The sequence below is a fragment of the Neodiprion fabricii genome, chromosome 7 (assembly GCF_021155785.1).
Source record: "Neodiprion fabricii isolate iyNeoFabr1 chromosome 7, iyNeoFabr1.1, whole genome shotgun sequence".
Lineage (NCBI taxonomy): Eukaryota > Metazoa > Arthropoda > Insecta > Hymenoptera > Diprionidae > Neodiprion > Neodiprion fabricii.
In genome coordinates, this window is record NC_060245.1 from 22,779,114 (window position 1) to 22,796,395 (window position 17,282).

Here is a 17,282-nt window from a genome sequence, read left to right on the forward strand (position 1 = left end):
AAGAGAAAGGGGAAAAACAAATTTGAATTCCTATACCTGATATATTTCGAAAACTATTAAGATACTTGTTTAAACTCTTGAATGAATATCTTGACGTGCATCTTCGTTAGGTCAAATCACGTATTTTCTTATTCGTTGATTTTATGACTAGAATTATCAACGTCTCTGATATTTCGGTGTTTCGTTAAAAATATTGAGATCTCGTGCTCGTATACAGTTATATTTAGCCTACAACTCGGAGAGTAGATTTTCAACACCTACAACGAAGTACCGAAAACACCAAATGAAAACGATAACGCCAATGATTACCAACAATCGTTATATATAACGAGGAGAATAATCAGGATCAATGATAATAAATCAGTTACGAAGAAACAGAGAGAGAAATTATATTTACTTGATCCTGGAGTGTGTAACTCCCTGAAGATCACAGGCATAAATGTAAAAAAAAAAACAAAATCAATAACCTAAAACTAATTAACTTAAATAATAATAATAATAGAGGGAAAAAAATAGCTAAATCAAAATTACGGAACAAAGCGTAACGTTAACATTATGATAAAGCAATACTGATCAAAAGTATGGATGGATGTAACAAAAATAATAATTACAGAGCGTAAGAGAATAAGAAAAGGAAGAAAGAAGAAACGGAATAACTCGATCGGGGTTGAGGAATATTCCGTCCACGATCGAGGAATCGGAGTTTTGGTTTAAAATTTGTAGAAGAAGGGTATCGAGAGGAGCGAGGAGGAGGATTGAGAAATTCTGCCCGAATGACGTTGGTAATTAAGCGTTTGTCCCAGCCCAGATATCTAATGTTATTATAACGGGCCAGCAGTCCGTGTAATTTCGGTTGAAATTAATCGGGTATCGATCCTCTTCCGGTCCCATCGGGGGCCCGAAATAGCCCCCGGCCGCCCTCGCGCCTCGGATGCTGTCGAGTTGCGGAGGGTGAGCGACGTGCGGGGTGCGCGTGACGAGAATGACAAAAAAGGTAATCCCAGGGCAGACCCGGAGTTCAAGGGGCAACGGTGGAGGGAAATGGGGAAAAAGTGGGGGGAGAGAGGCGTTTACTAGTCCTCCTCCTTCTCCTCCTCCTCATCCCCGTCCCTCGGGGTGTCCGATGATTACGTTCCTTCCTATTTTCTCCCTCCCCCCCCCACCTCGCCGTTCGCTATTTTTGACGATACACACACAACGTGAATTACGCGAGGGTGAAAACGGTGGGTGAATCTCATGGGAAAATCACGCAGTCGGGTAGACGTCTACGGTGCAAGTCGAATCTCGTCCGGTAAGTAAGACGACAGTGACAACAATCAAGGAAAACGACTGGTTTTTTTTTTTTTTCTTTCTTTCGAAGAAGAAGAAAAGATCGGAGATTTTTAAAACTTTGAACAATAAATTTTGTAGTTTCGGTAGCTTGAGGAGTCTGGTTTATACGTGTCAAATTTCAATTTCTTCTACGTAACTGACGAATGAAAAAACAGTTTTCTTAGATAAAGTTTGTTTTTGTAGAAACCAGGGTGATATTTTGGATTTTGAGAAAAGTTTTGTATCTTCTGAAAAATTTATTGTAAATAACGACTGAACAAACTTGAATTTTGCATTTGAATCAAATTTATTCGAATGTAATAATTAATAATAAACCGCAAGCATAAATGAATTGATAAACAAAATTTCAAAATCAATATTCTTCGTACTTGCTCGATTTTTGTACAGACTTTTTCGTATTAAACCCCAAACGTAATCACCCATCATGCTCTCATTACAGGTACTGCCCTTGATAACGTTGTTAATGATAACGAAACTCTGAGTGAAAAAAAGAATTTTATTTTTCCTAACGTTTGTTACACGAGTAAAAAAAAAAAGAACTGTGTAAAATTGCTCGAGTAATTGAAAACCGCAGACACAACGTGAATTAAACATTTCAGTCAAGAGTGCGAGAAAAATGTAAATTCAGGAAAATCGATAGGCATAAAATTCTACATATCAATTACCGAAAAACCATTTTCCGTACCCAGATTGCCGTATTAATTAACAGAAAAAGCATTTCGTCTACTTCGCGAGTGCAGGAGTAGAAAATAGAACAAAAACAAAAAAAAAAAAAATTACCCCTCGCGCTTCGGAAATTGAGACGCGAGAAGAAACCTCGGGTGGTTTTCAGGGGTTTGCTTCAAAGACTTTACGCCCTACTTAAACCCCGCGGTTGTAAGAAGAATAAGGATGCCGGGACGCCGGCATTTCGTTGGCTGTTTTATTGAGCCAGGGTTTTATCGCTCATGCTTGGACCGCGGAGCTGCTGCAGACGCGAATCGTCACAGAGGCTCGTTATCACGGCGTCACTCGACCGAACTATGCAGAAGCGTGTAAAGTAACAGCCAGAGGCCTACAGGAAAACGGAAATAAATCGCAAATCAGCGATGCCCGCTTTAAGCTGAAAATAATCGAACACGACTCGGTTGAATCGGTAAAAATAAATCGATTAATCGATTGTTTGATGATAATTTTTTTTTTGTTTTTTTTTTTGAAACGGAAATTTGATAAATTTCGGTACGTAGTCCTAATAGCGGCAAAGTTTTCTTCATAATTTGTAAATTTGATTGAAAATATTCATTTATCTTTCACTCGTTACGTAAGTAAAACAATGATTAATAATAATCGATACTTTGATCAAAAAAAAATTGATATCGTATCGCGTCGTTCATCGAAGACAAACAACGAAAAGCAATTGTAAGAAATAACAATCGGAGTCGGCAGATTAATCGAGTTTGAAAAATAATCGATTTAATGGAAAATCAATTATTTTTCGCCATTTTTACTGCAAATAATACCACGATAATGATATACGAATAAAACAGGCAAAATAGCGGCTGCTCGTCTAGCCTCTGAATTTAAATTATTCCATCGGGGGTAAAATTTTCCCCCTTTAAAACTTTGTAATATTACTCCCCCCCCCCCCCCCCCCCTCCCCCATTCCCCCGGCACGTCACTCCCGCGTTTATATAATCGTCCCTCTCCACGAGACTTTGAAAACTAATTCTTCTCCGAAAGACCGGATGATCTCAACTCTCTATGTATAATGTATATACATATAGATAGGACGATAATGACAACAATTTATAACCCGCGTATAACTCGTCTCGAAATCGTATCCAAATATTGCGTATCAAAAATTATCGGGCAAATGACTCGCGGATTGATTTCCATATAATTCGTGCGTAAAATTTCTACCATCCGGAGACCCATCGCAATTATACGCGTGCCTAAACTTTTACCAAACTCTTGTCATTTCCGTATTCGTTATGACGAAAATTTATCCCTCCGGCAGCTCCTCCGTCATATCTTTTCGCCTCCGAATCCTCGCTGGTTAAATTGATAACTTTTAGGATTAAAAGCGCTAATTTTATTTATTTATTTATTAAATTTTTTTTTTTTTTCTTCCCAATTTCATTCAATCAAACTTTTATACCATCATCCCGCGAAATTTCATAGTTTAGCTTATAATTTTCGGGCATCGATTATACTCATAGGATTCCTTTATTGTTATTATTATTATTATTATTATGGTTGAGGTCGTAATTATTAGACGGTTGGACAAAAACATTCCAACACATTTTCATTTGACGCTGAAACAAAGAAACGACATGAATTCCACGAATTTACTATCGCGATTTCGTAGGATCTGTGCCGTTTCTTTATTCCTGCGTCAAATGAAAATTGATTACAGTCTTTTTTTGTTCAGAATTGCTAATAGAATGAAGCTTTTAAGCCCTTTTTTGCCTTCGAGATACGTGGACTTCCGATATTTCGAGATATATAAGTCATCGTCGAAATCAACCAGGGCATCCAAAAAGAAAAAAGAAAAAGAATGCTGTGCGAGTTTGGACTTTTAATATTGATATTCAGAATTGCATCGTTGCGATTCTTTATTTCCCATTTAAATAACATGGGACAAACTTTTTTCAACTTTGGAATTTTACAACTCGTCAACGCATTAGCTTACCGATAAGACTAGAGCGTATTTTTTTAAGGAATCGAACCCTCTGCAAAAAAGGTCCCCCTATCATTTTATGATGAATCTATTCTTTCGAAAGTTATTCAAGGTCCTTTACTGACCTTTGACTTTTGAACGCTCTAAAAAAAAAAAAAGAAAAAAGTTCACCTATCATTTCATGATAAATCCACTCTTTCAAAAGTAATTCAACGTCAAAGGTCAACAAAGGACCTTGAATAACATTTGAAAGAATAGCTTTATCATAAAACGATAAGGGACCGTTTTTGCAGAGCGTTCAATTCCCTGAAAAAATACGCTCTAGTCTTATCGGTAAGCTAACGCGTTGACGAGTTGTAAACTTCCAAAGTAAAGAAAAAAAAAAAAAGTAAATAAAAAATTTCCCAAGATGTTATTCAAATGGGAAATAGAAAATGACGATGACGCGCCTCGAAATATTAATATTAAGAGCTGAAACTTGGACAGCATTCTTTCTTCGACTTGATTGGAAAAAAAAAAAAAAAAATAGAACAGTCGATTTTTCGATGCAGTCTAATGTACATATGCATTTACCTATGTATACATAGCGGACGGCGGTGAAGAATCACAGGGTTCATACCAGGCCCCCCTTTTCTCTTCCTCGTCTTTTTCTTCTGCTTCTTTTGATCTCCGTTAACACTAGAAGGAATTCCGCACGCAATCGAGTTTTCAAAAATTCACGCGACGCCCGGAGCTATTGGCCAAGAGAGTGAGAGTGAGAGCGAGGGAGAGAGAGATAAAAGAAAGAGAGTATAAAATTCTCCTCGTCGTTCTTTATCACCCTCCATTTCTCCGGCGCTCACCCCCATTACCTACCCTCACCATCACCGTCTGCCTACCTTCCTGCACTTTGATCGCGTAATCACGCCTAATCAGCCCTTTGTTGCCTGAGATCCACCACCGCACCCCCCTCCCCCCTCTTTCCCTCTTTCTCTCTTTCTCTCCCTTTCGCAAATTGCTACAAGGGTGGATGGAACCTGCCTCATATACATAGGTCGGTATACACACTTACTTAGCTACACCCGTATAGCATATAATACGTAACGGCAATCTCGACAAATCAACGAACCGGTGTTTTCCAAATTTTTAAATCATCTGCAGGAATTTGCCCTTTGTTATAAATTTTCTATTCTATTTTTGTCGACCTTCTTGGGATGTTTTTGAAATTTTTTATTTTTCGTTACCGCGTTATCTCTCTTTCGTTTTTCTTCAGCGAGTGCTTTTTCTCACGCTACATACTTGTTTTAAATTCAAACGCAAGTCGGAAACGTTTCAGATAATTTTTAAGTCGGTGTCGGACCTACGTCAAATTTTATTTCAAGATTCTCAATTCTTTCACCAAGATAGAGAAAAATCTCTGTTTAAAAACTTTGCAGGGATTGAGATTGTGCCTTTACAGGCTTGGCTGAGAAAAAGTTTGAAAAATTGGAAAAAACACTCAAGTATTTTCAGCTAGTTTTCCCTCGATATTTGGTTATGGCACTTTCTTTTTCCACGGATGAATAAATAAAAAAAAAATTGGAAGACGATCCAATCCCCCCGTCAACCCGACGAATATAATAAATTTCGCTGGGTCGTCTGACATTCTGCAAATTCGTCGTGACCCATGAGGCGTCTAGGTCATGACGGAGTGAATATACATATATACATATATATATATGTATGGATGATAAAACGAAGAAGATAAGCCCGTATAACCCATAATCAAAGAGTGAATCCCGGTACGCGGGAGGCGTACGATTACACGTATATCTGGATCAACAAACGGCCCGGAGGGACGGCGTGGTTCTGATTAATTCAGCCGAAGGCGAGGGTAACTTCAAAGCCAGGGTTCACCATCCGCCCCCGGCGTAGATTCGCGGGGAACGGAACGCGACGTATCGTACAAGGAAGGAGGAGGCAGGTAGTAGGAACTTCCTACAACCAACGAACCGCCAACCACCCAACGCGATATATATTCATGCCCGCGCCTTCCTACTAACCAGAATCAAACCAGAACCGCTATGATATGCCATGCCAAGTTCAAGTCTTTGAGTGAGTCGACGTGTCGTTAAGAAAATCACCGACTCGCGACGTTGACGCAAAGGGCATACAGGGGGACCGAATTTCGCGTCTGTTTGAACGAGCGCATAACCAAACGAGCACAATCACAGTGAACGAGTACATGGTACATAATTTTGTCTCTCGCTTCGGAATACAATGTAACACCTTGAACCGAGAGGAGTCGTCGCTTCGAATCAACGTTGAATATTGCTGCTTACGTGCTGTGGGGGATATATTATTTTCCTCATTGAAACTGTCGCTTTGGGTTTGGAGTATCCGCGGCGTCGCGTCGCCGGAATATCCGTCGATGACCGAACGGTCGTCCAGGCGATTCGACAATGGCGCCACGCGACTTTTCAGCCATTCCCAAATATGTTGCCATTTCAAAGGTATGACGATAGTAACAGCAGCGATAACATTACTAATAAAAGAAAGGACAAAGCGCCGCAGCGTCATAAAAATAACGATAATAACAACGACAACAACAACAACAACAATAACAATAATAATAATAATAAGAAGCACGATGTCTGTACACCGGTGTAAAATATACCTGTAACCTGTATACAGTGTCTTTCCGAGTAAACGCCGTAGCGTCTTCGGTTGCCTACCACTGAGGGGAAAAAATATCGGTAACGCAGACCTACCGAGTTATCGATAAGTAATGCATTTAAATTCCGGAACTAGATACCCGTATTGCCGAGTTGTGTGGATTTGTCGAAGCAGTTGTTTCCTTGTTAACAACCGTTGCCGAAGCCTTCAGCGATCGCGTTCCGAACTAACGTTAAATTGATAAGATGAGTCGTCTGCCTGCTTTACCGATGTTTGTCCCCCTCGGTGGTAGGCAATCCAACATACCGCGGCGTTGACTCGGAAACACCCTGTATACTAAACTGGCTGTTGAAAAAAAAAAGTTTACACCTCAAGTTGAAAAATCTTTGGTTAACCTTCAAAAAACGAAGATTCTCGAAAATTTCAATGTTCTCTATCTGACTGCTAAGGGGTGCCCGGTAATTGTTTTTATTACTGATACGTGTTTTTTTTTTTTTTTTTCTTTTACAAAATGAGATTTTATTTGTTATCGGACCGTTGTCTTTTTGAATTTTACAACGATTGAAGAAAAAAAAATAAATAAAAAAAATAAACGGTAGACGAATAAACCTGGGATTGAAAATACTTCACCGAGTTAGAACATTGACACTTTTGAGGATCTTCTTTCCTTGAAGCTCAACTCAAGGATCATAAACATTTTCTTCAACGGCCAGTATACGCATAAGCGCACATTATACATTTGAGTGAGAAGGAAGCAACTCAATGATATTGCACGTGGTAAATAGAGAGAGAGTGAGAGAGAGAGAGAGAGAAGGCAAGACTCACCCGTGACTTTGACACGATACGGCAGTTGCGCGCGCCAGGTATCCTGCATCTTCCGGTCCGGGGCGACGCACCGATACTCACCCGCTTCCTGGTAGACGACCCGGCTCAACGCGAGTGGTCCGGGTCCTCCAACGGGCTCCATTCCGGGACCTCGCCCCCAGCATCCACCGTCGCATTCGAGCGTCACGGCGCCCCCGAGCTGTATCTCGATTTTACGAGAGTCCGTAGCCTCACCGTTTAACGCCTCGGCCTCGGTCTCGGTGTCCGGGTCGTCTGCAACAACAAGGGTAAACCCTGATTTCTCACCTTATTCTCATTTCAATGATTACTCGTCATGAAAAGAGAGAGAGAAAAAAAAAAAACGCTGAAGAAATCTGCAACAAAATGACATTTGCACCAATGACAATGATCGACGCATTGATCGATAGATTCGTCAAGAATAAACTGTACGTTTACTATGGTGTTTCTTACTTCAGAATATTTTCGAAATTTGTCTTTGCCACCTTTCAGGTCGGTTATAAATAAATAAATAAAATTCGTGATTTAAAATACACACGTTTTTATTACAGTTCCAGCATGTATTTCATCGGAGGACAAATTGTTTGCAAAAAAGAAAGAAAAAATCCATTAGCGTAAGAAATCAGTGAGCTATGATTCCGATATTCAATAAAAATATCAGCATCCTCTACAGAGCATTCTACGTCAGCTGTACCCAATTAGAAATTGACTTTTTTGCGAGTTTAACATCAGTGAACAAATGACAAGAAAATATTCAATTGACGATGCAGATATATGCATATATGTATATATATTCTATTTCATCAAATAGTAGAATAAAAGCCGATTAATTTCTCACACTTGTAGATTGTTTTCGCTAATAGTTAGTCCCGCAATAAAATACATGCAGGTACTGAAAAATTGATCAAATATTTGTACAATATTGGAAATAAATGTAAAAACATCAGAGACCCGTGATTTTGTGGAGACTTCTGTTTATGTATTCGAAACGAATTCGGGGGGCGTATTAATCAATTTTCAAAAAATTTCAAAATAAGAACCACCCTAACGCGTATCGTTCAGTTTTCACGCAGCCTCGACGAGTGTTCGTGAATCGATAATTTCGCCCTCCTGCAAAATTGCCCTGGGATAAACCCCGCGACACAGCTGCGTGACTACGACGTATGGATGTGGAAATTTGGCAATACAAGGTGGGAGTAATTTCCGTTTAACTTCGCCAGTTTCCGGCCGGTGTTATCGGCGCTCCTTCCGCCCCTGAAGTTCCGTGGATAAAATCTCGACGTGTGATGCATCGAATTCGCCACGTAGGCAAACACAGACGCGTACTAAACGCCGAAAACACATCCAGCAGAATTTAATTATCAGAAAATCTCTCCGACCCTGAAATTACACGACCACCTCTCCAGATACGAATTATCGGATACGTGACAAGTTTATATACGTATAACGTCGTTTCATTTGATATCCACAAGTGACGTAACGAATGTAAATTTTCAAGTAATCGCGAATTCGAATATTTATCAGCGAAATTTTTAAATCTGGCGCCATTTCTCTAGCGCTAAAAAATCGACAATTGATCGAGACTGACGAGTTTCCATCTTATTCTGGAAATTTTCCAGCTGATCCGAACCAAACCGAATGTTTGTTTGATTGTTTCACGATAAACTGATAATAGGAACAAGTTAATTTTTATGTTAGAGTACGATTCAAACGTGATATCAAATTTTTATAATAAAACTTCGTTATCAAACTAACGTGTGTATGTGTGCGTGTGTGTTTTTTTTTGTCTCATTTAATATTATCATCACACAATTTTGATGAATAAAATATTGAGTATTTGCGACAAGTCACATTCGCAAAATATGCGCACGAGTTTTGGAAATGCGGATGCGAATGCGAATACTCGTTACATCGCTAATACAGGGTAGCCAGTCAATTCCGCTCACAAAATTCCCCAACATTTTCCAGTTTTTCCCTGACATTTTAATTCGCGATTCGTTCAGAAATCTCTAAAAGCTATTAAAACCTAAACAAGCGTACTCACAGCGAACGTTCAGGAAGTATCCTATGCTAGTAAAAATCCCAAGCATATGTCGGGTGTAGCATTTGTACCATCCGCTCTCCGCCCTCGTTATCTTCGTGAAGTTCAACCACCCGTCGTCGGTTTGTTCGACTGGTGGTGGACCGTCGTCTGAAACAAATACCGATAAAATAATGAATATATCCTGGTGTTTTGATCCTCTTCTAAGCTCATCCGCCTCTAAAAGCAACTAAAAATCGTGTACCATGATTAGCACAAAAACTGGAATCGCGCGATGCAACCAAGAAAATACAAATACGATCGGAAAGAGAATAGAAAATATTAGAAACTTCGTAACGATACAACGAAAAGGCAGAAGCCTTACGTTAGCCGGTGACTCGGCAGACAGACAAGCACTGATTGTAATTTAAATCAACTTGTCGGTAGCAAAGAAGCTAAACGATGGTCGAGTTGCAAGAAAACGGTAGCGAAAGAACAAGCGGAGCGACAGCGGTTACAGGAAGAAGGAAAGGTAACCGAAGAAAATCAAAATTTATTGCTCGTTTGTTCCCCACCATAATTGTGTCACCCCTCCAGCGATAAATATCGTTTACGATTACGTCACACGTTTTCGAAGATTAGATTTGGAAAGTCGGATGAGCGAACTCCGCCCCCTCGACATCGTGCGTTATTTCGCGTAGCATATACGCAGGAAGACGGAAGAAAATAAGTATAAAGTATGAGAATGATAAAGTAGGTAAAAGCGGTAGAGGCGGGTGCAATTTGGCGAGGAAACAAACGGAGGGCCGAATTCAAAGGAGGAATAAGAATCGGAAGAACGAAACGACTTTTGGCTCGAGCCTTGTACGCGTGCATATATATATACATGTGCTGGTCTCTCTTTATTACAGGCGAATGCTCGCGCATCCTTCCAGTCGAGAGTATTGTATTATGTAAGGCGGTATAAGCTTTGCGGATATCCGTATTATACCCGGGTATTTTCAATTTCTTTATTGACTCGGCGACGGGGAAGCGACATACCCCTACCATAAACGAGGGTGGTAACGGTGAAATTAAATCACCCGACTATACGCGATGAAGAATCGAGATATATATGTATACATATACATATCTATAAATGTACAATCCAACCTGCACCGTAATAATAATATGACAATATTGAATTCCGATTTTGCAGAGGTCAGTAAAAGAAGAAAAGTAAAAAAAAAAGGAAAAACAAGGCGCTAGAAGTTGAGGCGTACAACGGCGTTACATTATATTATTTCATTCTGATATACCGGCGTTAACCGTTCCATTAAATATCCAATTAAATATCGGGTGCAGCGGCAAAGTGAAGAGCGGAATCTGCAGCGGTTTGCGGTTCGAGGAACGAGGAAGGGAAAAGGGAAAAGGGAAAGGGGGAAAAGGGATCAGCTCGCCGCCGCGGCGGCCGTCCGGAGAGGGGGGGGATCAACTTAATCCCCATTCATAGAGCGAAACGGTTCGTTTCAAATAAATCCTCACCCCTAGCGAGATCCAGTGCAATTAAAATACTTTAATATCCTTTTTTTACCCCGCGGCTCTCCGGCAATCCGCAAGCCCGATATATATGTATATATACATGTATATATATATATGTATGTATGTATATAACAACGACGGCGGCTGCCTGCAACCCTGTTGAGGAATTTCTTTATTCCACTGTCCCATTCCTATAATATTATACACTTTTCATACTCTCGCGCTCTTCGTTCTATGCACGTGTATACATATATATACATATATATATATATATATCTAGATTATAGATGACCTAACACCGAGGACCGGGGAACGAATCGTCCTCGTGGGTTGAACAAAGTTCGAACGATCTTGATAGCCTATTCATAGCCGGACTGTTCAATGAATGGAAGAAGTCAGTATGAATCACTGCTATCATCCGTCATCTGTTTTTCTCCCTCCCTTAAATAAATGAAATTTACTTCTCCCATTTCTTTCTTTCTTTCTTTCTTTCTTTCTTTCTTTCTTTGCTTCTTTTACCGCCGACAATCGGAACTCGATCATTACATTCAATATCCAATTTTTATTCGTATCTATCGCCTCTCTGTTTTCTTTTTCTTATTCTCTTACAACGTAAATCGTAATTTGGCAATTTATCTTTCGCAATACGTGAACCGCGGTATGTACGCCCGACACGATATACATACATGTTGTTTACCGCGATGATACAGCGTTGAAAATTCTGCACGATTGGCGAACAATTCGTTCCTTAACGGTTGAACGAGTATTAATAAGATAAGAAAAAATAGAAAGTAAAAATAAAAAAAGAAGAAAAAAATTCCTGCTTTCTCTCCGCGATCACCGAATGAATACCTCGTTTTTTCGGTTCGTTTGTAGCCGATTGTTCGAACGGTAGAAAAGCGTATTATCATCATCATCATTATTATTATTATTATTATACCTATACCTCAATCTCCACGAAAAGAAGCAAAAACGGGATGAGAATACAGAGATAAAAAAAAAATAAAAAATAAAAAAATAGAAAAGAGAAAGAAAAATTGGTATGAATTTTCTTCAACATTTTTCACCGCAACGAAGCGGCGACACCGTAACGCGATACATATAATAATCTTGTGCGAAAAAGCTTGCGGTCGGTCTTGCATTATACAACGACGCGTTGAAACGTTCTCGTTGTTAGCTAATTTAACGGGTGCCAATGATAAAGTGCCATTAACCGGGGTAAATAAGTGCCGCTAGATAAAGAAGTATACTTTTTCTGGTGTACACGGTGCGGCGTGTCACACCGTGAGGGTGAAAAAGACCAGGGTTGCTTTCGCCTCGCGCCCCCGTACAATTCCCATATTACGGGGACAAGTGGACGCGTATCGGCGTCGGTTTTACCCTCCGCTTTTCCTCCCTTGTCGGGGAGGAATCTGGGTTAATGTCCATGGCACACCTCACCCCCAGACCCCGGTGTGTTTTATGTGGAAGCCGAGTAGCGGAGAGTCTCTTTCCCCCTTCTTCGCGAGAAAATCCATTTGATCGACTCAAGAGACGCGTAACGTTACACAGGCGCAAGTGTGACCGAACGAAGGTGAAAATTTCCTCTCTCGATCGTCGAACCGTAACTACAAACAACTTATACTTGATCCCGGGTACGATACGAGTATTCACATCACCGGGCTGAGTAGGAACTCGTTTCGATATTGAACAACGTTCGTCTACATACACACATATATATTTGTATACGTAACCAACGTTTGATTGATTTTCACGTGAATCTAAACGAATGACATTATTTTTCAAAGCCTCGCTTCGCGTTCATCCTCCTGTAAGATCCTCTTTCTCGGCTTCTTCGTTTATACTTCGATTTCAAATTCCTCTCGAGTTGTACATTTTTATTTTACTTCTTTTATTAAGCTTTTTCTTTTCGCCCTACTAACGATACATGCATCGAATTATTTTATTTCATTGATCCAACCAACGCACAGATAATTTTAGGTATTTATCTATACGTGGGTATTACCGTATATATTTGTAAATACATTTAATACTTCCGGAATACGTGAAATATCAGGTATCAAATATCATCCTTGTACTACACGCGAACCGATAGATCGATCGCTCTTCTCTTCTCCTCGCTCGCCACGATCATATTTTACAATATCGGTACACGCGGTTAGAATTTATTCCAATGGGAATAAAATTAATTGGCGCTGATCGGTTTTTTATTCATTTATTATTATTTTTTTAAAAATTTTATTTCCGTAGGTCATCGGTTTTAACTTAGTTTACCAGAGTTGGCAATTTCGCATGGTTTTATGTTATACTCCGGCATCGACGCGGCTAAAAATGTTTTTTCTTTTTTTTTTTTTTTTTTTTTTTTTTACCACCATTTTCACGCGCAATAATTAACTTGCACGACTATACCGTAGAACAACGTTTCGGTACAAAGTGATCGCGAATATCAGCAGTGTCAAAAATTCATTTTCCCCAATATATAAACTGAATATGCTTCGAAAATCATTAAACAGTTTCATCTGCCTGCAGGCTGCTGCTGCTGTTGCTGCTGCTGGTATATGAAATCCTGTTCGAAAATTCGACACGCCATATGTGCCGTAATATACAGATTGCGCATACATGAATAAGTTAAATCCCCGGAGAGAGAGAGAGAGAGAGAGAGAGAAAGAGAGTGTGAAAAAGAGGGAGAGATAGAGAAGGAGAGAAGTATTATTAAACGAGTCTCCGCTCGTGCGAGAGTTTACGAGTCGATTTTATGACTTGCTCAACCGCAATTCGACCCCTTGCATGTACCTGCTACATACTTTTTAGCATGTGTGATGAGATCTCGTTTGTCCGTCGTCGACGTTTCTTCTTCGCAATTTTTTTCCATTCGTGTAATAATTCAGGGTTCGTACGCTTTTTCGAATTGGAAATCACCGGACATTTTTCGCGTGTTTCAGTCTAAAAATATGATTTCGTCCGGTAATCTTTCACGAAGTATCGCCGCTCGTTAACGACAATTTTTTTTTTGTTTCTTCTTTTTTTACACGTTAATACAAACACCTTCGATATTACCTGGCAAACGACTTACCGTCTGACTGTCAATTTACAAACAACAGCCTGCGATTTTACGTAAGAAAAGGAAACGAAACAAGGTTTGGTCTGAAGTAGTTATACGCGTAAAATGTATGAACTTTGAGGTACAATTTTTTTTTTTTTCTCAAGATCGACGGCACTTTGTATAAAAACGAGTTTACTTCTTCCATGAACTCAAAATTCCAGTATTATTTTCGAAATCCCCTGACTTTTCCCGGTTGTCCAGGTTTTTCGCCCCGCGTACAAACCCTGTATTTCTTTACCGTTTCGGTGGGTATGCTTTTATAGGTCGTATTCGGAACTTACCACGTTGCCAGACGGGCACGCTACTCGGATTACTATCCACCTCGCACTTCAGGCTGATCGACATACCCTCGACGATCGGAATCCCAAAACCGGGTAGTCTCGTTATTGCGAAAGAGGGTGTATCTGAAACAAGAAAGACAGAAACGTCGTTTGAATTACTTTCACGTGTCTGTCGCAATGTTGTCTGAAGGATTGCGAAGCTCACGTAAGATTCGCGATTGTAAAATAACACAAGAGGGGAGGGTTGTATAAGAAGAATGAGCGCGGGGTGGTACAAAACAGTCAAAGAATTATTCCGTTGATCATCGATACCGTGAATGAGATTGGAAATCAGTTGTAACAGCAACAGGTAATTACACCTAATTCATTCGTATAAAAAATCCACTACACCTGAACATTATCGTAAAAGTTATATATATTAGGGTGGTCCTTAAAAAGGACATTTTTGAATTTCGACCGGTGAGCCCGCCAAATCAGCTTCAAATAATTCAAAAATGATGTCCCAATTTTTTCATCATTTCATCTCAACTTTAACCCATGTCCCAAATATGGTGCAGCGAAATCCAAAGTCATTTGATTTCGATAAAACCCGATCATCGGGGGATTTTGAGATCGCTAATTATAAATATGAACTTGAAATTACAAAATTTAAAACGGTGTATTCAACACGGCAATATCAAGTGCCTCTCGAGTTGGGGTCCACCATATTGGATCCACCACTTTGAATTTTCAAAGTTTGAGTTCAGATTCGTAATCAGCGATCATAAAAAACCCCCCTAAACCAAATTTCATCAAAATCCCTTGGTTAGATTTGATGTCCACCCTCTTTGGGGCACGAATTAAAGTCGTGATAAAAATTTAAAAAAATTAGAGAATTATTTTTAAATTACGTGATGCCGATTCGGAGAGCGAGCCGATCGAAACTCAAAAATGACCTTTTCACGGACCGCCCTAATATAAATTCAAGCTTACATCCCGGGTCGGCACATTTCAGGGATCGTAATACCTTATGGAGTGGTTAGGAAACAATGTCCCCCGTCCTAATGAAAGCTGCTACCCGACTCCGAGACAGAAACAGAAGCAGCAGCAGTGCCACGTGAATACAAGACAAAGCGAACAATAACGCGACACCCACGCCACGGCAACTCAAGGCAAGGCGCGTTTTCCTCTCTCGACTGACGGCCGACCTCCGATCGCTTAATGAGAACGAGAATAGTCGTGTACCTTTTCCAAATCTCATCCTCGCTCAGCTGCATCCACGCTCCTCGTCGTCTCGAGTATTCAAACATACCTAAAACCACCCATTTTCATTTGGCAGAGCACCAACGTGCCAGGCCCCTGACTTTATTCAAAGAGGTTCCTCCTCGTTCTTATCAATTTTGAACAACTGACGACAAGCTTTCAGAAATGAAATCACTCTACGTACACATTTCCATTCCTCGATTAGTGTGCTTTGTAAAATGATCAGATTTTGTAATTCGTAATAGAAATTTCATTACGGTTTAACGAATAGAACAAATGGAACGTGACATGGGTGGAGGAAGAGATTTTTTTCGTTCTTTCAATCCGTACTTTAAAAGAAAGAGAAAAGTAAAACATCGACAAATTTTACATCTTGAATTTAATTTGTACGTGATCAAATCCAGCGGCAAAAAGATCCCCCGATCGTTTATTCCGACACCCTTGTACAGTGTACTATATGTATGTATATTTGAGAATTTCAAAAGCATGTAAGTAATTAAATTTTCAACGTCCGCACGCTGCAACCGCGTTACAGAGAAATTAAACATTCTGTGTACGACATGTGTGAAGCAGCAAGCATAACGTACCGTAAAGTTAAACAAAATTTCTAATTAAACCAGAGTTTAGATAGGAAAGGCGACTGCAACCTGTGGCAGCTTTCTGACTCTTGCGCCGCAGTTCTGCAACAAGCCGACGACAGATTCACGTATGTATGTATTCAAAACATTTACGGTATTTGGATGAAAAGAGGGAGAAGAAAGAAAATAAAATCTGAATAAAGGGGGAAAAAAAAAAGCATCATCCACATCCGGTAGCCAACAGATAAGGGCTGTCATCCGGATTCGAACCGCGGCACGTCGATGCGGATTCAACGTGGAACCTACTATATGTATATGCATATATGTACAACATGACAATAGGTATATACCAGATACCCTGCAATTTAAATCGAATTTGAACCGATGTCCGTCCGTGCGGAGAGATCCCGGCATCCGCTGCCACATGTACAATACACGTACATTGTACATGTTCGTTTTTAAACTTTTTTTTTTCCTTTCCTTTTAAGGCACCACTCGAAACATTTGTATCAAATATTGAGAAACAAAGATTGTCGTAAAATTGAACCGCGATACAAAAAAAAAATTAAAATAAACCAAAATAGATAAAAAAAAAAAACTATTACAATAATTGGTAACGACCTCTAAATATTTTCCTACTTCTTCCAAGTTTAACGACAATTTTCTTTTTTTCCCAGTATTTGTCGTAAATATTTCGAGTAGCACTTTGAAATAAAAAAAAAAAAAGAAAAAAAAAAGAAGTTGTAAAATTAGCCACCCCGATGTACATCCACACGCACGTGCCTAAGTGCATATTGAATGTTTGACGTGTACCTACATTGCTGCACGCGGGAGGTAATGAGAAAGAGAGAGAAAGAGAAATAGTGGGGGGGGGGGTCGCTTACGCGGTACTTACGCACAGCGGGGTTTAAATTTGTGGATTAATAACCAGGGTTTAGATGGTGAATGGTGAATGCGGGGCCGGGGAGGGTCTGGAACGATACGAACTTTGTTCGTTAAGGAGGAGCGGAGCCGGTTGAGGGGTCGTTAAAAGTGGCAAAGGAACTCTTCGACTTGGGTCTGTTGTTTA

General features: G+C 39.9%; 1 protein-coding gene across 3 annotated transcripts in view; it reads right to left on the minus strand.

Moving 5' to 3' along the window:
• LOC124186052 (hemicentin-2) overlaps window positions 1–17,282 on the minus strand; it is a 165,916-nt gene that overhangs the window by 33,816 nt on the left and 114,818 nt on the right. For all 3 annotated transcript variants that reach the window (XM_046577402.1, XM_046577403.1, XM_046577401.1), the window contains exons 6-8: window positions 14,394–14,516; window positions 9,513–9,659; window positions 7,451–7,723 (exon numbers count right to left, since the gene is read on the minus strand). In XM_046577402.1, the coding sequence (XP_046433358.1) occupies window positions 7,451–7,723; window positions 9,513–9,659; window positions 14,394–14,516 (543 nt within the window). The remainder of the gene's footprint in view (window positions 1–7,450; window positions 7,724–9,512; window positions 9,660–14,393; window positions 14,517–17,282) is intronic.